Below are 27,439 nucleotides of genomic sequence, written 5' to 3' on the forward strand. Positions count from 1 at the left end.
AACAGCTAGTTACAAAATTATAGGAGAAGCCGGAATTTTTCCCTAAAATCCGGCTTTTTTTACTAATTTGCAATTTTTAAAAGCTTTTCTTAAAACTAGAAATAAATTTGTTTTGGTAAAAAGGGAAATATTTTACACCTTTGTATTTTTCCCAAATTCCTAAATTGAATTGAATCCTAATTTAAAGCAAGATATTTTTTTCAATTTTTTTATTACCATTTAGTTTAAAATTTCATAGTATTTCTCGAGCTTAAAGTTTCCAGTATTTTAACTTTTTAATTTCTTAGTGTTGGTATTGGCTTTTACTTAAAAATAATGTTTTAATTTATTAGTGTTTCTTCTTCCAAATCCATAGTTTTTTCAGTTTCTCAATTTTTCAGTCGACTTTATTTCTTCAGAATTTCAGTCTAAATTTTTTTTTTGTTTTTTAGTTATTTTTTATGTTCTCATTTTTCATGTTCCTAAATTACCAAATATTTTTTGTCAACTAGTTACTTACTAAATTAATTACTTGAGCATTTCGCCACGCCTGATTAGTTACTTAATTGAATGAGATTGAAGCAAACACCTTTCATTCAAGTGTTGCCAACTTATGAGCGCTAAAACCCGCCGTAATTAAACATGGCGGGTCGCCCCTGCTAAAAAATTAAAACAGCCGACTTGAAAGTGAATAATTGCAGTAATAATTTATTTGTCTTGAAGCCACATTTCCCGCAAACTTTAAATATAGACGCGACAAGTTGGAGCGAATTACAGCTTAAAGTTTGCTACACTTTTGGGAAATGATCTCTTATCGCTGGAAAAATACGAGCGACTTCACGTTTCCCGTGTTTATTACAATTTATGACTTATTGATTCTTTTTACGACTCACTCAAATTGATGAAATCTCGCCGAATAAGCTTAATTGCGTTCCTATCGCTGAAAGTTCAATTGTAATTGGATTTGTGGCTGTTTAAACACAAGATTACAAGTATCCCAAGTGCGATCTGACACGAATTGTTGGAATTGCGAGCCGATTTTTTCGCTCAATTAAGGGTGATTGGGGTCATTTAGAGACACAACCCTTGTTTTTGTAACGTATCGGTTTAAAAATATCGTAAAACGGGAGGTTAATGCTCGCAAGATGCTCCCTAATGTTGCGTATTTCCTGTTTAAGTTGCTTGTTTTGGGATTACCTTGGCTTTTCGATTTAATATAAAAGAACTGGGATGGCTCGACTTCGACTTTAATGAGTTTGATTTCCGTATTGATGAATTTTCTTATTAAATTCTACTTAATTTATTTTTAATTAAATTCTCACAACTGGGTAAATATTGGACGAAATGACTGGCCTTGAGCTAATTTATCCAAATACGATTTGGACGCATTTTCTCCTTATTTTATTTTCATATTCGGGCAATTATGGGATAATTACCTAACTTTGGCTTAATTTATTAAGCAGTCAACTTTTTGTCTCAATTAATTTCGTCAAATTAAGACGAAATTTTATATTTTTCAGTTTTTTTATTTTCTCAATTTCGGCAAAACTATGCAAACATGTGATACGATTTTGGTCTAATTTTATGTAAAACAATCCGGAGAAGCGACTGACGTCGAGAAAATCGCCAAATTTCCAAAAGTTTTTAAGTTATCTATTTTTGAATTTGTTTGCAATTTTCTCGAAAACTATTTGTTGACCAAACATTATGGATTTTATTTTAATGCATTTTAATTATAAAACGCTATTAAAATGCGTATAAAAATAGTGATTTTTTTCAAAAACCAAAAAAATTCTCTCTCGAATATTAATTTATATTAAACGAGCCTGGAATGTAATGTAATTCTGATGCAAGTAAAAGTAAATAAAAAATAGATTAAAAATTCAGAGCATGTTTGTCCATTTATTTGGTTTAGAAAACGGTGGAGAAATAACTAATGAAACATCTCGGCTGAAAGATGAAAACTGTGGTTATCCAACTGTAATTAATTGTAACAAGAGTCTAATAAATGGGATGCAATTTTTAACTTTAACAGTAAATAGGCCAAGGGTGGAAATCACAAATTAACCCTCAAACAACAACACAAAAATTGGTGGATGCGCCACTTGAAAAAATTAAGTGCACGATTTCAGGAAATTAAAAATAAATAGAAAATCTTAAATTAAGACTCTCCGCTACTTTGCTCCAACTAAAATAAATATTTCAAATGTAAAATAACAAATATGAGGAGTTAACAGATTTGTTGCAAAAATCGAAAGTCATCACAATTGCCACGAAAGCGACTTTTCCATACAGGGTGTCCCAGCAATGTTGGAAAATATTTTTTTTATTATCAAGTGTACAGGTGTTTCCGAACAACCTATATTTTTTGCATTTTCTGATAGTTCTCAACACTAATGTTTTTAACTAAATTGTCATTGGTCGATTTTGCTTTGTTTTTGAAATAATTTGATTTTTTGACATAAACACGTTTTTCAAAAAAAAACATTACAAAAAATTAAAAACTTTAGAAAAGTAGAACCACTTTATACCACTTTAAAAAAGAAAGTTCAAACTTAAAGAATATTTAATTTTTTTAGCTTAGCAATAAGAAAAAAAATCAAGAAAAATTTTAAATGGAACATTGTCTCTCTAAAAACATTAACAGTTAAGTGTCTTTTGCTGATAAACACATAAAAAAAATATTAACCATTGTTTCAGCAGTCGATAAGTGATTTTCAGCTAATAATAATAATTAATGTTACTTTAATTGTTGCTGGAATTAACTTTTAAAGCAAAACACCATTTTAGTTATTAACTTTAGGCATTTGAAACTATGTTTTTAAATAGTCAATTTTATAATCTTTGAGAAGCAAGAAAAAAAATAAAGTGTTCCATTTAACTTTTTCAAGTTATTCAACTTTTAATTTTTCTATGTTTCTAATTGCATTACGCTAGACAACTGGAACAGATTAAGTCTGAAAGTCCTACATTTCTGCAATCCTTCGTTTTTGTGTAAAAAATGAAAAGAAAAGATGTTTTCGTTAAAAATTCAAAATTTAAGCAGAGCCAACTAATACAAGTTTAGATTAAAATCGTCATTATTAAAAGCATCGTCCAAAAATATTTGAAAAAACATGATTTTAGTGTTTTTTCAATATTGGGACACCCTGTATGTCGATCATAGGTCGAGTTTTATGAAGAGACTCAATTTCTATTAAATCTAGCGACAAATATTTGCGATTCCAGCGTCACGTTATTACTTCTTCATCAAACAGATTAGCTCTCGTATTTGCTTAATAAAAATTTTATGAATCATTAAAATACTTAAAACCCGTTTATTTTAACCACTTTATTTATTATCAAACAAATCGAGCGAAACCGGTCGTCCTGAATTGCGACTTCCGATCGTGAATAATTGTTAAAAATAACGCAGCAATAATTTCGTGGACGGACGACTTGCAGCTGTGCTAACTGTGTGAACAGCGCTCCTGTCACAACAAAGCCCAAAAAACCATATTAAATTACAAACATCCGGTCTTAAGACATGAACCCCAGTTTTGCAAAATTTCCGGTAAATTTACAAAAGCTCGCGCGAGCGCAAACCCAGCTCAACTTCTGAGCGCGTATTCAGTCCTCGAAACGTCTTTGACCCAAGTGTTGTGCTAGTGGAGTTGCAGACGATGGGCACGGGAACATGGGCCAACCATGGTCAGTAAAAATATTAAGAGAAAAAAAACCGTGGAAAAAAAATAAATTACACTTGTAATAAACGAGCGCAAGCTGTTCAGAGCATCGATCTTCCAAATTGGAATTTAATGCCCACTTAGTGCAAACAAGTCGAATTTCCAATTTCTGCCCCTGACAGGCCCACTGTTTAATTATTGCTAGTTTGGCCAGCGTGGTATTTTTCCTCAGCTAATTACAGGTGCGGATGAAATTTTCCTGTTTGTTAGTTTAATTAGTGTGAAAATGGATGAAGCGCGAGTTTTCCGTCCGATTTCAGGCAATTATTATCAAATTCGTTTCTCTTCAAACTGAAAAAAACGAACGTTGCGATTCGCTGAAATTTTCGTACGCAAATGTTGACTCATACGATTGTGTTCGATTAATTTATTTCAAACTTTTCTCGGAAGGAAAAATTAAGTAAATATTTGAACTAACAAACAAAGCGCTGAGTAGTTTTGGCCAAAAATTACACTAACAAAGCGTTTGAAAGCCGCAAAGCTTTGGCCACCTCACAAAGTGTTGGTTCGTAAGCTCTTTAGTTTAATTATTTGTTACACATCCGATTTACGTCGGATGCAGGACACGAAAATTTCGCATCAAATTTTTGATGCAGGAGAACTGCTTTGTGCCAATGGAATTGCGAATTCTTTCAAAGGTTTCGCCGAATTTGCTGGCTTCACAAGGGGGCGAGCTTTTCACGCAGAGGTAATTGATTCGGCTCAAAAAATCACCAAATACCGACAAACTGTAACTTCTATTATTCGTTTTTAATTGATATGTAACAATAAACTAGAAGATTTATTTTAATTTTTTTTTTGCAAAATAATTTTCATGTTAAATTTTTTTTTTTGAAATGAACAAACTAGTCGGCCCTGGAAAGTTTAGTTTACTTTAAATTATTAATAGTTTCTCAGTGTTGCCAACTATGCTACTTGCAATTTCTCAAACGAACCTGGTAAAAAGAATCAATAATAAAAAGAAAAAAAGAAAAAAATGAAAACACTAACACATATATTTTTTGCACTAAACACGAATTATGTATAAAAAACAACGTTAGTCTTCCAAATTCTTCGATAGTTTCGTTTACAATTTTTCCAGATTGTACTTAGTATTGTTTAGGTTATTATTTTACAAATCCATTTTTAGATTCTTTTATAAGTTCTCCTCTAATTGTCTCTTTAAAATTATTTTCTACTTCTTTTCTACTTATACTATTTGAAACTCTACTCACAATTCTTTTGTAAACACTTCTGGATTCTTAAAATTCTCTTCTAGATTCAACTCCGTCTTTTTAAAAAAGTTTAAAGTTCATTTAGAAATTCTCCAAATTATTCTTTAGCATTATTTCTGTACCTTTCTTTAGATTTTTCTTCTCTAATTCTTCTCTAAAGCGCTTTCTAGTCCTGAAATCTAGATTTTTCTTTCAATAATTATTTTTATAAATCCATCTTTACATTCGTTTATAATTTTTTTTGTAGACTATTCTTTAGAATTATTTTTTTAACAAACACCGAGAAACACTTCTACATAGTTCTTTGTTTTGTTTAACAAAAAAATTAATTATTCTATAGCACTGTTTCTGGACTCGTCTAGCTTTTTGCTAAGATTTTTCTTGATTTTTTTCTAAAGCAGTCTGTAGATCTAAAATCTGAACTCTTTTTTAGATTATTTTATAAAAGTATTTTTTGTTCGTTTTCAAATTCTCTAAATTCTTCATTCGTTTGATTCTAAAATTTTTCGATCATTTTTCAAATTTTCTTCTAAATTCCACTCTGCAACTTTTCAAAAATCCTTGTATAGTTTTATTTAGAATATTTCAATATCGCTTCTGTAATTTTTTCTAATTTTCTTTTAAGATCTAATTTTCTCTGTTTCTTTTCTAAAGCCGTCTCTAGATTAAAAATGAGGACTTTATTTCAAATAATATTATAAAGGCATCTTTAATTTTTTTGCAAATTCTTTTCTAGATTCTTCTTTACAGACTGCTCTTAATAATTTATTGATTTATAAACATTTCTTATACATTTTCCAAATTTTTTTCTACTCTGTTCTTTTTCAAAATTGTATCATAGTTTCATTTCAAATTTTTATGGATTACGTGTATTTTTTACAACTGCTTCTGAACAAAGCTTAACATACAAAAACAAAATTCACTAATTCACTAATACTTATTTTATAAATCCATCTTGAAATTTTTTTGCAGATTTTTTCCAGATTCTCTTTTATAATTTTTTTGTAGGCTGTAGGTAATTCATTAATTAAAATTAAAATTCATTAATAAATACTTCTGCATTCTCCAGAAATTCTATATTCTATATTATTCATTTTTCTACTTTTCTATTTTTTCTTCTACTATATTTTTACATTTCTTTTTGTTTCAGATATGAATAGTTTTGTTTAGAATTTTTTGGATTATTTTTTAGCATTAGTATCTAAATTTTTCTTAAGATTCTTGAATTTTTGTCTAAAATTGTTTTTAAATCCATCTTTAGAAATTCATCTATAAATTCTTCTCCAAATGCTTCTTTAGAATTATTCTTTAGACTTTACTGACAAACTATTTTATCTGCATTATTTCTACATTCTCTCAATTGTCCTTCTTTTCTAAAACTCTCTAGATTCAAAAAGAGGTCTTTATTTTAGATAATTTTATGAACGCATCTTTAATTTTTTTGTGGAAATTCTTTTCAAGATTCTTTTTTACAGACTGGTCTAAATAATTCATTGATTTATAAACATTTCTTCTACATTTTCCAAATTATTTTTCTATTCTATTCTTTTTCAATAAGTTTCAATTTTTATGGATCACGTGTATTCTTTACAACTGCTTCGGAACAAAACTTACATTCAAAAACTAAGTTAATCAATTCTAAAAATGATTTTTTTTCAGTTTCCTTATTATTATCAACAAATTGTTTAAAATAATAATCTTTAACAATTCTTGAATGTCAAACAGATCTCAGAGTTTTTTCCCAAAGTTGGCAACACTGCAGATCCAGTCCCAAGGATTTAGCTTAGTCAAGAAGTCGTTAAAGTCGAACAGCGATTACCATTTAATTTTATTATGTACATAATAAAGTAGGAGAGAAATCCTGGCGTTAATTAAATTAAACTCGAATCCGCACACAATGATTTAGTGTAATTTGTGGGCAAAAATTGGTCTAATATGCAGATGAGCCGTCCATGAGCCCTTTGGCGAGTGCTTTGAAGGACCAAACCTCTCCAAAGAGGCCCCCAAACACGACGGCTTTGTCTATTGTTCAAGATGCTCTCTCTATTAATTGGCATTTTTTATTTGCTGCAATGAAACAACTATTTGCTTTCTTTTGCGTCCGACAAACACAATATTGACTCTATACAATTCAAGTATGCCAACTGTAAACACACCGTGTTGTTTTACACACACACACAGGTGTATCAATACCGAGGGGAGTCAAATATATCGCGCGAAAACAAACAGAAAAAAATCATTTTTTTGCAAAACGTTAAGGCCAACTGATCGAACCGTGGCTGCTTCTGTCGGTGGCAAAAGTGATAAAATATCGCCTCTAACCCGCCTTGAGATAGGACAACAAAAAGTGCGACGATTCGGAGGAAAGTGGGATTTGAAAATCATCCATCAGTCCAAGCGGATTGGGGGGAAATTTATTGTAACACCCTGTATGTTGATTAGACGGACTGATAGTTGAGGAGTCATATCTCGAGTTGCGCCGCGTTTTAATTAAATCCGAAAACAATCACTGTGCAGAGATTTATTTAGATTGGAAGCCTGTCAAGTGCAGTTTTTTCGAAAGTAATTTTTCCTTAATTAGGGAGATATCAAACGGAACGAGCAGCCGAATGCCTCCAAGTTATTATTGTGTTATCGGGAAACGTATCATTACACGCCGAATGAGTTTGGGGAATTTTTTATAACGCTCCATGATTGACTGGGAATATGGCAAGATTCCTGTTTCGTTATTAAAGCGGCACACAACTAGAAAATGTCCCGATTCTCCCTTTCAGCTATTCAAATACCCAACTCGTGAAAAACTCACGCACGAATACCTTCGCATTCGAAAGCGAGCGCTGAAAAATCGAATTGTTGCTGAAATTCCATTACAGCGTCTCACAATAAAATGATTCGGACCGATGCAATAATGCCGAATGAAATGTTCATCTGTTGCAGGTCTGCGGCGGACTTTTGGAAAAATCTAATCGAGTGAAGTGAAAAAAGTCATGAATCACTCAAATGAGACCGAACTGACCGTCGAAGATGTGCTGCGCTCGTTCCGGGAAGATAATTTTGTTGTGATTGGACTTTATGTGCCGGTGTTTGTTGTCGCGCTGTTGGCCAATGTGCTCGTTATTTGGGTCGTCATCAAGGACCAGTATATGAGAAGGTAAGAAGGGGAGATTCGGGGATTTACTGCCGAATTCTCGCTGGAGGGTGATTAGTTATGATGAACGAATCGATAGTTGGGGCGAGAAGTTGCCACTAAATAACAAATATCGAGGGAAATAGTCAATACGTTTATCAATAATATCACGGGAAATGTAAATATTTTTCCTATTTATTTATGGTTGAAAGATCGGCGTATGCACGGTCATAAATAATAATATTTCACTGAACTTAATTAACTATCGATAGTTGGCAACAATGTCTTGTGGTTATTGCTAAAGACTGGCTTTTTGGGAAGTTAAAAACTTTATTTTGGTGTCAAATACATCGTAAAAAACATGAATTAGGTAATAAAAGCTGCTGAACTCTTAAAATTCTTTACTCACAAAAACATCTTTAAAGAAGTTAATTAGTTGTTGGACCTAAACATTGTTCTAAATTTGCTGTTGTAAAATTTGTTAATTTTTCGGGAAATTTCATCTTAGCATAAAAGTTGAAACAAAAAAAACTAAAATTTTACCAAAGTTTGTCCGAATTTGGCAATTTTTCTGTTCTAATTTAATAAAAACAGAAAGAAAAACTTTGATCTAAAAATGTGTTTAAATCCTCAGAATTTGCAAAAGTAATGTCATTTTTGACCTAATTTTGTGGTTTATTGGCTTATTTTCTATGAAAAATTGCGCAATAATTAAGATTTTGCTGAATAAACGCTTAGAAAAGGTAAATTTTTGGTCATTTTCGATCAAATTTGGTGTTTTATTTTGTTCTAGTTTAATAAAATCGGGAAGAAATACTTCATTTTTGGTCTAAAAACTTGTTAAAATCCTCATAACTTGCAAAAATAATGTCATTTTTGATATAATTCTGAAATTTATTGGCTTATTTTTTAATAAATTTTACGTAATAATTAAGTTTTTGCTAAATAAACGCTTAAAAAAGGAAAATTTTTGGTAATTTTCGGCCAAATTTGGTGATTTTTTCGTTCAAGTTTAATAAAAATAGGGAAAAAAACTTGATTTTTGGTCAAAAAATGTGTTTAAATGCTCAAAACTTGTAAAACTAATGTAATTTTTGACATAATTCTGTGATTTATTAGCTGACTTGTTAAGAAATTTTGCGCAATAATTGAGTTTTTCCTGAAAAAACGCTTAAAAAAGGTAAATTTTTGGTCATTTTCGGCCAAATTTGGCGGTTTTTCGTTTTAGTTTAATAAAATCAAAAAGAAAAACTTGATTTTTAGTCTAAAAACGTGTTAAAATCTTCAGAACTTGCAAAAATAATGTCATTTTTGATATAATTCTGTGATTTATTGGCTTATTTTTACGAAATTTTGCGTAATAATTAAGTTATTGCTGAATAAACCCTTAAAAAAGAAAAATTTTTGGTAATTTTTGGCCAAATTTGGTGATTTTTTCGTTCTAGTTTAATAAAAATAGGGGAAAAAACTTGATTTTTGGTCAAAAAATGTGTTTAAATGCTCAAAACGTGCAAAAATAATGTAATTTTTGACATAATTCTGTGATTTATTAGCTGACTTGTTAAGAAATTTTGCGCAATGATTGAGTTTTTGCTGAAAAAACGCTTAAAAAAGGTAACTTTTTGGTCATTTTTCCCAAATTTGGCGGTTTTTCGTTTTAGTTTAATAAAATCAGAAAGAAAAACTTGATTTTTAGTCTAAAAACGTGTTAAAATCTTCAGAACTTGCAAAAATAATGTCAATGTTGATATAATTCTGTAATTTATTGGCTTATTTTTTAAGAAATTTTGAGTAATAATTAAGTTTTTGCTAAGTAAACCCTTAAAAAAAGAAAATTTTTGGTAATTTTCGGCCAAATTTGGTGATTTTTTCGTTCTAGTTTAATAAAAATAGGGGAAAAAACTTGATTTTTGGTCAAAAAATGTGTTTAAATGCTCAAAACGTGCAAAAATAATGTAATTTTTGACATAATTCTGTGATTTATTAGCTGACTTGTTAAGAAATTTTGCGCAATAATTGAGTTTTTGCTGAAAAAACGCTTAAAAAAGGTAACTTTTTGGTCATTTTTGCCCAAATTTGGCGGTTTTTCGTTTTAGTTTAATAAAATCAGAAGGAAAAACTTGATTTTTAGTCTAAAAACGTGTTAAAATCTTCAGAACTTGCAAAAATAATGTCAATGTTGATATAATTCTGTGATTTATTGGCTTATTTTTTAAGAAATTTTGAGTAATAATTAAGTTATTGCTGAATAAACCCTTAAAAAAAAATTTTTGGTAATTTTTGGCCTAATTTGGTGATTTTTTCGTTCTAGTTTAATAAAAATAGGGGAAAAAACTTGATTTTTGGTCAAAAAATGTGTTTAAATGCTCAAAACGTGCAAAAATAATGTAATTTTTGACATAATTCTGTGATTTATTAGCTGACTTGTTAAGAAATTTTGCGCAATAATTGAGTTTTTCCTGAAAAAACGCTTAAAAAAGGTAAATATGTCATTTTCGACATAATTCTGTGATTTATTCGCTTACTTTTTGTTTTTGCTGAATAAACGGATAGAAAAGGTAAATTTTTGGTCATTTTCGACCAAATTTGGTGATTTTCGTGTTCTAGTCTAATAAAAACAGCATAACTTGCTAAAAATAATTTGCTAGAAAAAATTCTAAAAAATTATAGAACTAGAAAACAGAGACACTAATAAATTAATGTCTAAAATAATATTAAAAAACAATACTCTATAGGAGACTGAAAAGCTAAAAAAACTTAAATTAAAATACAAAAAAAGAGTGAAATTAAAAATCGGACTAAAAGAAAAAAAACTATAGAACAGCAAAGTAGGAACGGTAGTAAACCCATGAAAAACTAAGAAATTTAGACAATGATTATGAGATATGAGAAAATAAAGAAACAAAAATTGGAAATAATATAAGAAACATAAAAACTGTGTGATTGAAACACTAAGAACAAATCAGATTGAAAGACAGAAGTCTGAGGAATTATAAATCCTTAGATGTAAAATAAAATAGCCACTAAATTAACTAAATTAATATCTGTATTTCGAATTTTAAGAAAAGTCCTTAAAATTAGTGTTAGAAAAGTTTCCTAAAATCCGGTTTCTAGATATTACTGGTAAAAATGACAGTATCCCACAAACCCTATTATTTCCATAAAATCGTTAGTCGTATGTGTAATGCATATGCAATTACGAATATTCAGGTCACCAATTCTAATCATGAGAAAAAACGTATTGATCCTTAAAAAATTGTAGGCATTTTTGAGCGAGTGCTTAATTGCGATAAACAAGGCTGACACAATTTGTTACTTATGCTTCGACCTGCGATCTCATTTACTCTGAAAGCTCGACTGAATAAATGAATATTAAACTTCAGTCGACGAATCAATTTTTGATCGACTTTAAAACCTTTCTGTTTCGCCTAAACCCAATTTCTTCTTAAATTTCAGGTTTCTGTGGTGTTACAACAGCATTTCGCGACGTGAGGCGTAGGTGTTTTTATGTTGACTAACACATCACAATTATTAAAAGTGCACAAACTAACTGAACGCTATTCAATGCGAGTTTACAAGTTTACTCGCAGAAAACGTTAACTAAATTAATTAATTCGTTCGTGCCAGAGTGGCGCATTCATTTGCATAATCCATACGAAATATTGCGGTGCGTGTGGTGCATTTGCAGACAGAAAGCGAAACTCGGATTCCGGGGATTCACTCGGGTTTGAATTTTTTTTTAATAATTAAGTTGGCACGGAGGAGGATCAAAGTTTGGTTTTGGTGGCGTGTGTTTGTGGAAGCCTGTGTAGGTTTTTAAATAGAATAATCCTTTTTTCATGTCAACAAACGACAATTCGGGTAATTATGGGATTTGGCGAATATCACGAAATTTGGATTAAGCAAATACGACAAGGAACTGAGCAAATATAATCACTGCTCCTAATCTTATTTGGTGAAAAAGTGATAACGTGACGCCTAAATTACAAATATTTGTGGCCTAGATTAGGGATTGTTGTATTGAAACTCTTTCTTGATTCTGGGGAGCAAAGTAACGGAGATTTTTACTTAAAATTTGATATCCATTCAATTTCCTTTAACCGTCCACGAAATTATAATTGCAAACGACTCACATAATCTTTTACATTATTGACTGACTGAGTTGGGAAAATAGCCCGGCGCATCCACCATTTTTGTATCACCGTCCAAGGGTTAATTTGTGATTTCCACCCTTGACCTATTTATTGTAAGTTAAAAATTGCACTGCATTTATCACACTCTTGTTACAATTAATTACAGTTGGATAACCACCGTTTTCATCTCTCAGTGGAGATGTTTCATTAGTTATTTCTCCACCAAATAAACGGTTGAACATGCTCTCAATTTTTAATCCAATTTTTATTTACTTTTACTTAACGTTGCGTCAAATTATTACATTGCTATAATGTTTAGACATTAAAATATGAATGAATATAAAAAAATATTATACTTTTTCTCTAATAACCTGTTAATGAAATAATCCATTTTTGTAAATTTTGGTACAAGTAATTTGCTATCGGAACCACATGTTTTGGTGGCAACTTTTTTGTTTCATTATTGCAAAATATTCACCTCTTAACAATTTAACACATTTTGGGACAAATTTTATTTTTGTTATACGATATCCTATTAGTTTGGTTCTTATTTTGCTTTTAAATAATGTACATAGATGTCTCAAAATTTCGGTCACTTATTATTATTATTGTTTTTTTTGAATTCTTTTTTTTTATTCTGGTTTAAGTTCATTTATGTTCGTTGATTTTTCTTAACAATAATGTAATTAATTATTAATTTCAACAAAATAAGCTATCGTTCATATTTACACTTAAAAATTTCTAAAAAATTTAACACAATTAATTAAAATTTAATTAAAGATACAAAAAAATGTTAGGAAGAAATTTGTAGAGAATACAATTTACTTTAAAAAAGTTCGCGACACCATTTCTCTATTGTCAATAGTTTAGGCCCTAGAGACATTCAAAGACGCTGAAGCGACGTATTCCTATCATTTTACCGGTGATCAAGTAACGGAAATTTAATTTATTCCTAAACTGTAGAAGATAGAAATGTGATGTCGCGAAGTTTTTTAATGGAAATTTAATTCTCTACAACTTTGTTCCTTAAACTTTTTTTGCATCTTCAACCGTATTCCCAGCATTTCGATAAATATGCGACGGTGCGCAAAGAATTATCGCTTAGAATTATTAATTTGCGTTCCGTCTTTATTTCTGCGAACGCTGCAAATACCGTTGGAGATACAAAATAAGTGTGAAAAGCAAACTTGTAGAGAATTAAATTTCCTACAAAAAAGTTCGCGACACCATATTTCTATTTTCAACGGTTTAGACATAAATTAACTTTGCAATACTTGACCATCGGCAAAATGATGCCAATACGTCGCTTGAGCGTCTTTGAACTACTTTGGGGCCTAAATGGTTAAAGATAAGGATATGGTCTCGTAGTCCTTTTTGTAGAAAATTTAATTCTCTGCAACTTTCTTCCTAACATTTTTCTTGCATCTGTAACCGTATTCACAGCGTTTTCAAAAATATGGGGCAGAGTTCAATTTAGTAAAAGTTTGAATTTTTTTAAATATATTTTACAATAAAATTTTTTCGTTATTTTTATCACTTATTATTGTGAATTTAATGCTATATCTGTCTGATTTTTTTGTTTGCCTTGTGCTAACCCTTATGTAAATACACCCATTTTTTCTAATTCTTGCTCTGAAAATTTTGAACAACTTGAAACAACTGCGCTCTCTGGCGACATTAACGGAACTATCAAAGACTGGAACGTTTGGTTTGTCGTTTCGTATCCTAATCTTTAGATATCCGTAGTCCAAACAAAAAGTTTACAAGATACAAAAATGTTTAAAATAAAAAAAAAATCCGCCACTCGGACCAAAATATGTGATTTGATAGCAAATTTTACCAAAATCGATTACTTTATTAACAAGTTATTGAAAAAAAAAACGAAAAGAAGTTGTGAACTTTAGCGTCTTACGGAACCTTTACTCCATTTTTATCCTAATTTTTTCGTTACACCCTGTATTTAACTGCCGTTTCAAATTTTTATTACACAGTCAAGGTGCTAAGTAACTAAACTAGATGTCAAAAAAAGTAGGTTTCATACTTTTTACGTCTTTTAAGTTGGCCAAAAACGTACGACTTGTTGGCACAACTGCGTTTATTATTTTTCTCAAAAACCACAAAATCAGTCACTTGTATCAACACAAAACTGTAGCACATTTACATTTTTCGTTGTTTAAAACCATTTTTAATAAAATGATAAAATAAAAAAGCAGGAAATTCTTCAACATTTCGCAATAAAACACGTTGAGTTAATTAATGAGAGATTAGTTTTTTTCTTTCATTTCAGCTCGGTTAGTGTTATGAGGAATTTTACGGCCGAATCCTGAATTTCAAGCAGTCATTCCATTAGTTTAGTTTCTAGGAGGAATTCCTAGAGGCATTCAGGTATTAAAACTTTTCCAAGGTGGCAGGAATGAGTTCGTTATTAAAATTTCTAAACAAACAACTAATTTCGCGTCTGCTGAAGATAAGAGCGAAATTAAATCCTCGCCAAGCGTCGCCTATTAATGAATTAGTTTCTAAGTAATAATCAGTCGCTTTTTTGCAAATGTGTCAACATTTTCTCAAGTTGAAATTAAACGAGCGACATCCGACTACAAGGAGTGACACGACGTTATAACCCAAGTCAGGGAAAACAGACAACAAATTGATTTTTTGCCTCACTTTGCGGAAATATATCTTTAGGCCGTGACAGCCGAACATATTGGAATGTATAAGCAAACGGCTTGAAAAATGACCCCGGAAAATTAGCTCGAAATTTGATACCGTTTGCGCGAAAATGACGCTCCCGATAAAATACGAATAAAAGGATATCGGGACACCTACACTGCCGTGTGTATTTTATTTTCAGCTTAATAAACACGGCCTAAAAATACGCGGTTTACTTTAGCCGAAAAAATACCAAACAGCGGTATAATTATCTCCGAAACCAAACCGCAAGTGAATAATGCCACACTTGCAATTACCTCCGTCTTTAAAAATCCATCACTCGCCGGAATTAAAGCAAAACACTTGGTAATTCCATGAATGCGGAGCGTCTCGTGCATAATTCCCCACTTTGACAAATTTTTCCAGAGTGTCTGTGACGGCTACAAAGTAAGTATTTTCGAGATGAATCGGCTTTCAAGCCTAAAACTGTTAACGTCAATTGCAAATGGAAGCAAATGCGGTTAGCGCTACTTTATGCACCATCTCCTGCAATTGATCCGATGGAAAACTCAGTCTTTTTTAAGTTCCAAAAGATAAATTCACAAAAGTTGGGTCGTAAATTCCAGGCGCAAGTTTTAATAACACGTCACTTTTGTCAAATTGCGAATCCACGATTTTTTTCCAACAATTTTAACAGTTTATGAATTTTTTACGCAATGAATCGGCTTACGAGAGTACGCACAGGTACACTTTAAATAGATCAGGGAGAAATGTAAAAGGAGAAAAGAAGTTAATACTCTCAAACATGCTCCCCCATGTTGTGTGTTTCCTCTCCAACTCGCTTGTTTTATTATTTTTGAGGTGGCCTGACCTCTTATCGATTTTATTCCGTGAAAAACTGGCGCTGAAACTATTAACTTCGCAAAAGCTTGATTGAAAATTATTGCTTCACTCAAAAAATGCAAGTGAGAGTGATTGATAAATTTTGCAGGAGCTTGAGCCCGCCTTGAAATTTTCTCTCCAGCTCCGAATAATAAGACGAGAACTTCGGCTACGAGATGAAAACTAAGTTTCGAAATAAAAGGAGAAAATAAATCTCCTTTCAGGAGCGAAATTAGAGTAGTGCAGGGGTGGGAAAGGCCTTCTTAGCTCTGATATTTGCTTGATAAATAAAAAGCGTAAACAATCAAACATTTACTCCGTCCAACAAATTTGATCCCGGCTTTGTGCAAACTTGTGATTTCTTTCCAGCGTCACCAACTACTTCTTAGTGAACTTATCTGTGGCCGACCTCTTAGTGGCACTCGTCTGTATGCCCAATGCGGCTTACGCCGCCTACACTTCCACCTACAGCTTCGGAGAGTACACCTGCAAAATATCGGCGTATTTCCAATGTAAGTAGATTAGTGCCCCAGATTTCGCCACAAAACACGAGATTTTACACATTTTTTGGCCAGTTACTAATACATTGCACTACAGAATCAGCGTTACTTTGTCTATAAATTCCTGAAATGTGTATTAGTGTTGATTTTTGATAAAAAAAAACATGGCCGGCCCGGGGATCGAACCCACGTTTTTTGGGTCATCATTTATTAATGCTTGTAAAAAGTGAATGTTAACTTTGCTGACGATCACGCCAAGCGAGTTTCAAACTGACAGAAATTTATAATTGGACGCATTTTAGCGCGACTGGCTCCCCAAATTAGGCTAATCTTGCACTTCCATTAGTTATACGATACACACGAAACTTGAATAAATTACTTCACTACATTAGAGTCGGATTTTGTTACCGCGCTAGTTTGCATAGAATTTCCAACTTAGTCTTTAACTTTTTGCCAGGTGTGCAGTTTTCTGATTCTTAAATCACTGACTGCCAACAGGAGAGAATAATCGCTTTTTTAGTGCTCATTTCGAGACTTAACTTCTCATTAAGCGAGGAATAATGGAATGAAATGTGAGGAAAAATCCAAATTAATTCAAATTTGTCGAAATGTTTTCAAGCCAAAGAAAACAGGAGTTTTTGCTAGAAATTTCAGTTTCAGCAGCGGCACAATTAACCTTCATACGAAGTGTAAACAATTTTTTATTAATTGAAGAACAAATTGTTTTATTTAAATTAGAGATTATGCTACATTTTCTTTATCAGCGTACGCAATTATTTAGACAAATCAATAAAGAACGAGAGAGATTTTTAAATATTTATTTTGTCTTCACCACATTCACAAATAGATGACTATTTTGACACATTTTTTATTTTGGTATTTTCTCTAAACCGTCTAGAAGACACATGTCGTGTTTATACTTCGTTAAATATTCAAAATATTCTCCTGTTTTCCCGAATATATTGCTAGTAGTCGTTAGCGGTAAACGTATATTGATTTTTCCATTCACCACGGGATGGTGGAAAACATTAAAGAAGAGATAATTTCTTTTATAGTCGATTTTAGTTCAGAAAAATGAATTTAAAACTTTTATTTTCCTAAAACCTTCATTGACTTCTATTGTTTGCTTTTTTTATATAATTATTTTGAAGAAAGAAGTTTTTCAATTTCCACACGTTATGTTTTCAGTATTTACTGTTACTTTTTGCTTAATATTTATACTGTATAAGGTGAGTTTTAAGTAACGCATAGACATATTTTTGTTACGTTATGTTGTACGCTGGTGGAAATAAATAAACTCAAAAATAAATTCCCTTTACAGTCAGGCGTGCATGATCATTAATCATAATATTTCATAATACTAGAGTAGCCAATCAAGTGAATAAACTTCCGTGTTGTTGTTTGGAAACAAGTAACAAAAATATATTTGACCTGAAAAGTTATAATAAACTACCTAATAGCGCAAAAAATTCCGTGGTATTAAATTTATTGGTTATTAAAAATTGTATATTCAGTTCATTTCCATAAAAACCATTGTGGTGCAAATAGCGTACTCTTGGCATCAACTTTTACATAAGTTGTCATGGTAACAGGTTAGTCATTTGCACCACAATGGTTTTTATCAAAGTGAACCAAAAGTAATTGTTTTTACTCATTAAAAGAAAATATGAATATACCTTTGGATAAATCCTTTAGTAATGTAAACAATAAATAATAAATAAATAAAAGCAAATAATGTTTTACACTCCCTTTAACTTATTTTTCCTTTGAATAACGTACTACACAGTATCTTTATATTTATACTTAAGTAGTAAATAAAGATTATTATGGCCCATAAAAAAAACATCAAACTGATCGATTTTATGTTTGCAAATATTACATTTTAAAATTCTTTCAAAAATTATTACATCACCGGTTTTTGAGAAAAGATATTTTTAATTTTTTAAATTGCAACCAACATTTTCATTACTGTTTCTGAGTCCATTCCTCTATCTTTCGGTGAATAAATATAAGAAAAATAAAGCAAAACACTATAAAAAAATAAGAACAAAATAAGAAATAAAAAATAAGAAAAAATAATAAGAAAGTTGTCCAGAATACATTGTGACTTTATCCTTCTATTCTTGCCTTATTATGTAAGGGGTAATTGTTTTTTAATTTGTTATTTCATATTTTTCTTATCTTTACCACAAGGATTACTGCTAAAACACTAAAAAATTTTGACATTATACAGGATCTCTGGCGTTTAATTCATAATATGATGTATTGTATGATGCATTCTTGTGTTCTGTTTGCAATAAAATGTGTATTTTAAAACGTGGTCGTAGCGACGCTTCTTATTGACAAAAATTAAAAAAAATACTTAGGTGCAAAAGTGGAATTTTTACTCGTGACTTTCAGTCATGAATTTACTTTGAAGTAAAAAATGTGATAATAGGCGTCTCAGTGGCGTCGAGCATCTTCACCATCACCGCCATGTCCATCGACCGGTACCTGGCCATCACCAAGCCCTTCGGCTTCTTCAACCGCTGCTTCAACAAGCGCAACACCGTCATCGTCATCCTCGTCCTGTGGCTCTTGTCCTTCGTCCTCTTCCTGCCCATCCTGCTGGTGACCGGCACGTGGAAAATGGACGACATCCACCTCTTCAACAAGAGCCTGGACATCCCGGCCTACTTCTGCCGCGAGGACTGGACCACCTACTTCGGCTCCTCGGGCTCGGAGATGCGCCAAGCGCTCGGCATCACCTGGTTCATCTTCATGTTCGTGGTGCCAGGTACTTTTCCGCCACTAAACAATTTTTTTTTTCACCGAAAAATAACGATTATAGGGATGATAATGCTGTTCGCCTACTCGATGATGAGCAGGACGCTGTGCTCGGGGGTTCCGCCCTTTGACAGCAACGATGGGCTGTCCTGCATGCAACAGGTGAGCGATTTGAATGCGTTGATACGAAAAAAATGAATCGAGGACACTTTTCGTTTGTAATTGAGTTATGCAATGCGACTTCTTTCGGAATTGAGGGGCTCTTTGAGAGCGGCTTTGTTGAATTTTTCAATTAGTGAAGATGGAAAATGCGAAGTTTTAATATCAAAGGTTGAGAGTTTAAAAGTTGAGACGATTCAGAGTTTTTATTTATTTCATTTCGGGACCGACAGGTTCATGACGAATTGTTTACTTGTTCAAATATTTATTTTCCCCAAATTTCGATTTATATACGATTGAAAATAGTTCTGTTTGTTTTGTATAAATAAATAAATAAATCGATAGGTTTGATAATATCTGCCCCAAATTGCAACGGCCGACTGACGTGATTAAAATATGTTTGTTGGGTTTAATTCCAGAAACATTTTAGTGAATTAAACATTTTCATGTTTAATAATAATAATAATAATTACTGCTTCCTCATTAATAACCCTGAACTGTAAAAGTTATAGAAGCGTGATTAATTTAATCTGCAATTAAATGCGTGATTAACTGGTCACGTGAACAAATTGAAGCAATTTGATTAGTCCATTCGCGTTGTTAACTTTTCACAACGAATTAACTTTTAACAGTGCTTTCTATGAACCGGCCCACAAAGTAGAAATAATTTTGAAATATTAAAAAAAAACATCGAGGTAACAAACATATAGTGCGTTCAAAAAGTCTTTAGATCAACTCTTGCTGTGAAATTTTGAGCGTATGTATCAAACGATAATCTATCAAACACAATAAATATCTGTCAATCTAAATTACACAGCAAGAGTTGATGTAAAGACTTTTTGAACGCACCGTATAAATACCTAAAAAAGTAAAGTAAGAATGTAAATATTAAATACAAATTTAAACAGAAAAGAGGCAAACTTGAAACCTTATAGAAACGGAAAAACTTAAAAAAATTAATTTAAAAATAGGAATAAAGTCAAAAAACTAACATAATATACGTTAAAAAGTATTCTTTCAGAAATTAACGTTTACTTAACTTGTAAACGCAGAAAGAAGAAAGAATTGAAAAAAAGATTAAAACCGATGATAAAATTCAAACTCAGACATTTCAAAAATTAAGGATGAGAGAACGTAAGGTAAAAAGAGTTAAGAACACAAAACGTAATAAATTATATAGAACCATAATACAGTACGTTAAAATTAAAACGTAAATACTACAGAAGATAAGAAAGTAAAACAAAACAATTTACAAAAGAAACGTAAAAAACGTAACTAAACTTTATCTTATTACGTCCAAAAATTTAGAACGTATCATTAAAACACAAACGTAGAAACAGAGAGAAGTAAAAAAGAAAATCATGATTAGAAGAACCCAAACTTAAGAACGTATAAAAGAAAACACGGGAAAACAAAAGCCTCAAGAACGCAAGAGTTGAAAAAAGGTAAGAACTAACAAACCTCAAACTAATTTGACTAATTAGACTAATTAATATTTTATTAAATTCAACATTTTTAATTAATTAGTCTTTATTATAAGGACTTTTAAGAAATATTCAGAAAAAAATCGCATGCACAGAGTTAAAAAATAAAAAAGCAGGTAAACGCTGATTTCTATTAGTTTTTAACTAGGGCACAATTGTGAAACGTAAGAAATATTTGAAAACAATGTATAAATATAAATAAAAAAAACTTAAAATGAGACCTAAGAAATGTGTAATGGATGACCAATTGTTCAAAAGTTAATAATTTAGCAATTTTAGGTCTATAACAAGCGCCAAAGACACAAATAGTAAAAACGTAGATCTATAAAAAAGACGTAGGAAAGAAAAATAAAACTAAACAATAAACGTAATAGAATTTTATTTGAATTAAAACAAGAACCAAACAAAATATAGAATATAAATATAGAACAAAAGAAATAAATACAGTCTATCCCAGCAGTTTTTTTTAAACAAAACTAGGGTTGCCAACGCCCTGGAAAAATTGAACAAAGGATTGAAGACATTTTTTGGATTTAACTTAATCACAGAAAGAATAAAAAAAATGAACAAAATTTAATTTACAGTATCAGTTGTTTTAGTTCAATGTTTTTTATTTAGATTAAATTTTCTTGATGCTTTTTTCTGTAAAACAAAAATTTTTATGACACTCATAGAAAAAATTACTGAATTGCTGCTTGGAATAAATTTGTACGATCTCTAACATGAGAATTTCCTGTCTTAAAATCTGATACTTAGATGAAGTTCCAAAAAAAGATTGCTAGAGGCTGTCAGATTGGTATTATTACACTTTGATAATAAGTAAAGGTATGGTTTAATTTTTTTTTACGAAATTTAAAGAAAGGAAAAAAATGCTTAATTACAAAAAATCAATTTCTGCAAAATTCCAGAGAAACAGACTAATGAGGAGCCGCAAACGCGTGGCCTGCATCCTCCTGCTGCTGGCGTTCGTGTTCGCCGGCTGCTGGATGCCCTACCACCTGGTGAGCCTCCTCGACGACCTGAACAACGGCCCCTACAAGACCCTCAAAATGAACCTAGTGCTCCTCGGCCACGCCAATTCCGCCCTCAACCCCATCATCTACTGCGCCCTTTCGCGCAAATTCCGGCGCTCCATCAAAGATCTGATTTGCATCGATATACATTTCACCAGACGCCGGCAAAATATTCAGGTAAAACTTGTTTCATCTCCTGATTTTAATTCCGTTAAGTCGGGAACGTATGCAAATCATCAAGGGGTGAATATGTTTACACGGAAGAAAAATACCGCCTCTGACAAGAAACGGAGTTTTGCGGGTTTATTTCGATCAAAGTGTTACCAAATTATGAGGGCCACCAACTAAAGTAAATTTCACTGTAGTTGGGAGGTGACGCAAATTTTAATAATTGTTTGCTTTAATTATCATACGCCCAAGTCCTACTTAGGCAGGGTGTTTGCTCCTTACGAGGTTAAGCTCGGGGAAATGTAATTAACACGGTTTGATTGAAAAATTACAAAACAGAGGTACGTGGAACACCTTAAACTTCAATCAACAAACTTGGGAATTAATTATTAACTGCAACATTGTACAAGTATGCAAACACTTGACTTGGGGGTCTGTTGTTCTTGTATAATAGACTCCAGGAACATAGTCAAGTAATTACAATACACAATAATCCAGAATTAACGCTAGCCCAGTGCGAAAAATCGGAAATTCGCTGGATTTAATCCACTTCCTGAATCAATTTCCACCCGTGATTAAATTTATTCTCATCTCGAACTGTTGTTCACTCACACAGAATATAACGTCATGTTGGATTATGACGAAAGAACAAAACTTCAAATGTTCCACAAATTGGGTTTACGTGGCGTACGTGATGCTTTTTCCGCTTCAAAAGCCTTTAATTGTCGCTGAAGTAAGAAAAAAGGTGGTAAATTACAGCCACCAACAATACCGACGACTGTAACATGAAAAATTTACGCAAAAAAGCTCGTATTTTTCATGGAGAAACGATTATTTTTACTCATTTTTAAAGTGGTGGAGTTTGTTGATTGCTCTTCTTTTATTAGATTTGAAACTGATCGAAGACAGTGTTTGTCAACAAAATATGTACAGTCTGCACCAAAAGTAACGTACAAAATTCATATTTTTCTGTTATTAGTCATTTTTCAATCCTCGAATTGGTCATTTTTATTTTTTATTCCCTTTTTGCATAGTACACCTCGTTATTTTTCTCATTTGTATAAAAAATTACAAAAAACAAAGCAAAAAAAATAAGAAAGACGAAAAAATAAATAAGTTAAAAAATTATCGAAAGTTTTATACAAAATCCTTACCTTTTTTCATGCTTTATTTTATATAAGAAGTGATTTTAAGTGTTTTCATGTTAATCATTAAAAAAACAGAAAAAAACAAGAGCCTTTTATAAAATAAGACAAGAACAAAAACGTAAAACTTTCTGTATTTAATTGACAATATTCTTTATATTTTATTAAATTATTTTTTCAATATCATTTTTAATTTTTTTTCTTATTATCATATTAGTCTGTTATCAGAATGATAAGAATGTGTATTATTTAAAACAGTAAACAAAAATGTCGGTTGTCACTTAAAAAATTGAAAATGACGTTACAACTCAAAAACGCATGACATTACAAATGTCACTATGATGTCAAAATGTATTAGCTGTTTCAAAAGTAGAAAAACGTCGCATTTTATCAAATTATTTTTTTAATAAGATTGATAAAATTGTAATGATTAAATCTCTCAATGAGAGTATAAATGACACTAGCTTTGAAATGCATCAATAATTTATAACAGCGTTTTTATTGTTTTGAAACAGCTGATACCATTTAAAAAACTAAAATCGACAGAGATATGAATTTTGTGCGTTACTTTTTGGTTCAAATTTCGATTGGTGGTGGCCCTAATTGGGTCTATTTGCTGGGATTCCCGCAAAGAATTGATGGCCGTTCTTTTTTAATCATCGATCATTCTCTCGGCAAAACCGCCAAAAGTTGTTCCATTATTAATGACACTTCCAACACACAACATCTGACAATAATTTAATTCTGAATGGTTTTTCAATTAGCGTCCCCTTTGATAAATTAAGCTTTTTTGTATTTATGAAGCGGTTCATTCCGCGCACTTAAGAGCTTTTTCCATTATTAATTAACATCTGACAGTGACAAGTGATAAGAGCAAACTTTCTATCTTCGGAATCTCCCATTGTAATAGTAGTATAACGTGAAGCCAGGAAGCGATTTTTCGATTGATTAATGGCTACCACAACTAAATTTCTGACTTTCAGGGCGAGTTTTGAGGACGTCGGACGGCCTCGGTCAGTTGATTGTTTTTGCTTGATTGTATTATGCCTGTTATTAGAGTAGTTTTTGTGGCGGAATTTGAGAGCTTACAAAAATTCCACACGAAAATCAACAAATCAATCGCGAATCGAATAATCGGCACGTGCGAAGAGAGCCACCGTTTGTATTTTTTGTAAACAAGTCGGGGAATTTTTCGCGTGTTTATTCATTCGCGCCTGACGACAGTTTATCTCATAACGAGCTTTCTTCGGAAATTAAAAATAAATACGACTTTATTGTTGCGTTTTCCGAGAAGCGACGTCACTGCTCACGCATTGAAAACATACAGCATGGGCTTGAAATCAACGTAAAAAAACAAAAGTGTCTCAGAATAAATAAACAATGCTCTAATGTCATTATTGAGTCTACAAACTGCTTAAATGTGGAATAGTGTTGATTTTAAATAAAAAAAAAACATGGCCGGACCGGGGATCGAACCCACGTTTTTTGAGTCAATCGTTGGAACTACTACTATATTACTGGATTATTTGATTTAATTTGCAAGTTATTTCCTAAATTTCCTAAAATCAAGTAAACGATTTTTTGTAAAACATAATTTGTTCGAAAAATCAATAATAAACCGTGACGAAATGAAACGTTTAATACCCAGCGTGTCGTAAGTTATTTTAGGGAATACCGCATGTAGTAGAACTTAGTGCTTGCCCAGTTTTGTTTTTATTTTATTTTTGTTTCTTTTAGAAGTGCCTTAAAATAGTTCTTGAAGAGATGAGCCTTCGCACGTAACCCGATATTCGTTGCTCCTGGCTGGTAAGTATTTTGTTTACTCTCCCGACCGCTCGTGAAATTCCCTAGCAAAATGTCACCTCCAAGAGGCCATTCGATATGATAAAAGTCCTTTCATAAAATTTTTATGCACTCTCTGCATGCCATTTTCGAATCCTCTCTCACGTTGCATTGCATGCGATCGGTTCTCCACATGTGCCTCATCGAATACATTTGTAAGCTTAGTGCAACCACAACACGATAAATTCGGCATCGTTAGGAGCAGAAGCGATCCCAAAGGACTTGCTCTCGAAAGTATTGACTAATTATCGAAGCTAAATTTAAAGTAAAAGTCGGAGAAAACGTTAAGAACAGATATGTGAGCGGATACGGGCGCGGAAATTGCGCCTTGACGACCCTCTAAGGGTGAAATAAGGGCCGATTGTTCCCGGGAAAGGCTTTTCGTCATAAATTTTATTGCGTTGGGGGAAAATATGATTTTCATTTCGGGTGTAAGTGGCCTGTGCTTGCTGACGGTGGAAAACTAGCTTATTTAGGGACTTTGAACGGTTGGTAATGAAATTTTACGCCGTCTTTGTTCAATTGAAAAAAGAAAACAATCGCTGGAAATTTGTAGATTTTAGTAAATTCGGGTCAATAAATGTTATTGCGAAATAAATATCGCTTTTTTGGTACAAGTCTGAAACAGTACCGTTTTTAAATCAATTAGATAACAAACAAAAATAATATGACCAGAATTTAAATCAATTTTTGTTCCGCTTATTTGTTGCAATTCTTTTTCAATTCATTCAATTTTAATAAGATGTCAATTTATATAAAAATTCTATCGTGTCCATCAGTTTTATATATTAATTAGTATTAAAAAAAAAATTGGCCGGGTCAGGGATTGAACCTGAACTTTTTGGACTGTGATTTCGGATTATTTCCTTATCGTTAATAAGACGATATTCCTTCCTGAATTGATTTTGCATTTATAACTGAATTCAACTTATTCTAAGTTTTTATATAAAAAATACAGGGTTAGTCTTCTAAAAGTATTTTTTACCATATCTCAAGAACTAATAGTTGCACAAAAAACTGTATTAAATATTTTGATTCCTATGATTTTTTTCGGAGTTTTTCTATCTTTCCTTATAATTAAAGTTAATTAAGTGATTTAGACCAAAAAAAATTTAAGAAAAAATAGTTGAAATTTTAGTGTTATTTTAAAACAACGATGCTTAAACGATGTTTTGAGCAAAAAAATTAATAAAATTGTTGCTAACACCAAACTAATAATCTTGGAAAAATCCTTTCATTCAAAAATTTCATTAATTCAAATATGTTCCTTGTTTATCTATATTTTTATAAGAAATTTAATAATGATAATATAAAAAAAACTCGCATCAGGATTTTTTAGATGCATCATAATAAAAAGGTAAGGGAGGAGAGAAGCTTCATTGTTGAGTTTTAAATCCCAAAATGATTTTTCTGAAGTAATTAGAACATTCTCTTCTAAGTTTATTTATATTATTAAAAAAAGTTGATCTAATCGAAGAGCAAAGAATTTTTCGCTGATCGTAATAATTTGTGTAACTTTGAACAGATCTCCAATAAACATTTCTAAATATGTCCCTCGTTTATTCCTTTAAGCCTTGACAAATCCCAGGGGACTTCATAATGAGAAACCACCGACACGAAGTGACATAAAAGATAACGAGTTTCTGATTTAAATTAGGAAGCGCACAGTTTCAATTTTTCCTTCCGTACACCCACCCACACACTATCCCAAATTCCCACCAGACCGAACTTTAAACCCATCAAACTTGTGCACTACTTTCAACATTGTTACCACCCAAACTTTTCCATAACACAATTCCATTTTTGCGCGCCTTAAATAATGCAACAGGTGGCCGTGTAACACCGCCCCCAGCCCGATTACACAATAAAACATTATGAAAATGGAATAAAACTGCAATATTTTAATTCCGAAACTTCCACTCCGCCGAGCTAAAGTAAACGAATTCACCCCGAACGAAACAATTAACTCGGAATTAAAACAAACATAATTTTTTACAGTGGGGCGACAGTTCCGGCTCGGGCACACAACTCCATTACTTACACAGGATTAAATCAGTGCCAACTGTGCATAATCAGCTTCATTTCACGCTCGGACGCCTGCAGTCAAGCCAGAAAACGACCAAGACGTGCGTGGTTTGAACACCCAAGCCCTGGTTCAATACTTGTGTGGGACACCCTGTACATAAGCCCGTTTTGTTTCAGAAAAATCGAAAAATTTGGGCTCAAACAGTCAGGTTTTTCGATTCGTCGACCATATCACGTATTTTTATACCGGCCTAGCTGTAGTTTTAAGACTTTTGTGTAAAAATGTTTAATGTTATACAGGGTGAGTCATTTGTGCGGCGTCCGAAAATACCGACTTTCTTAACAAAAATCACTAAACTATTTGTTTTTGTCATACGGGGTGTTTTGGATAAGTGATTTAATTTTTTGCACTAGAATTTGCAATAAGGAAGTGGGTATCGTCCAGGGCTGCTTTATGCCCCACCCTGTAGATAAGCAAGATACGCTTTGCATTTCCAACTCGGCCTCTGGCCTCTCATCATCACCATTCTTGCTACTCTCTGTTCGATGTTCATGTCTGTGATTTTCTTAATGTATTTCTGTTATTACTATTACTTAATAAATATGTTTTTTTATTCCGACTTGTTTT

General features: G+C 32.0%; 1 protein-coding gene across 5 annotated transcripts; it reads left to right on the forward strand.

The window, feature by feature from the left end:
• The first annotated feature begins 3,532 nt into the window (after positions 1-3,532).
• Positions 3,533-27,428, forward strand: LOC660943 (orexin receptor type 2). 5 transcript variants are annotated; one of them, XM_015981532.2, is made up of 9 exons: positions 3,533-3,669; positions 7,856-8,069; positions 11,502-11,540; positions 16,079-16,221; positions 18,647-18,985; positions 19,040-19,137; positions 21,527-21,808; positions 23,928-23,957; positions 26,785-26,965. In XM_015981532.2, the coding sequence occupies exons 2-8, from the start codon at positions 7,906-7,908 to the stop codon at positions 23,937-23,939; spliced, it is 1,077 nt and encodes a 358-aa protein (XP_015837018.1). In that variant the 5' UTR covers positions 3,533-3,669; positions 7,856-7,905; the 3' UTR covers positions 23,940-23,957; positions 26,785-26,965. The 5 variants fall into 5 exon arrangements, with proteins under 5 accessions (XP_015837018.1, XP_015837016.1, XP_008195421.1 ...); XM_015981530.2 differs by lacking the exon at positions 23,928-23,957 and adding an exon at positions 24,682-24,750; XM_008197199.3 differs by lacking the exon at positions 23,928-23,957 and having other exon boundaries at positions 26,785-27,428.
• Positions 27,429-27,439: the final 11 nt, after the last annotated feature.

The sequence above is a fragment of the Tribolium castaneum genome, chromosome 3 (genome assembly GCF_031307605.1).
Source record: "Tribolium castaneum strain GA2 chromosome 3, icTriCast1.1, whole genome shotgun sequence".
NCBI lineage: Eukaryota > Metazoa > Arthropoda > Insecta > Coleoptera > Tenebrionidae > Tribolium > Tribolium castaneum.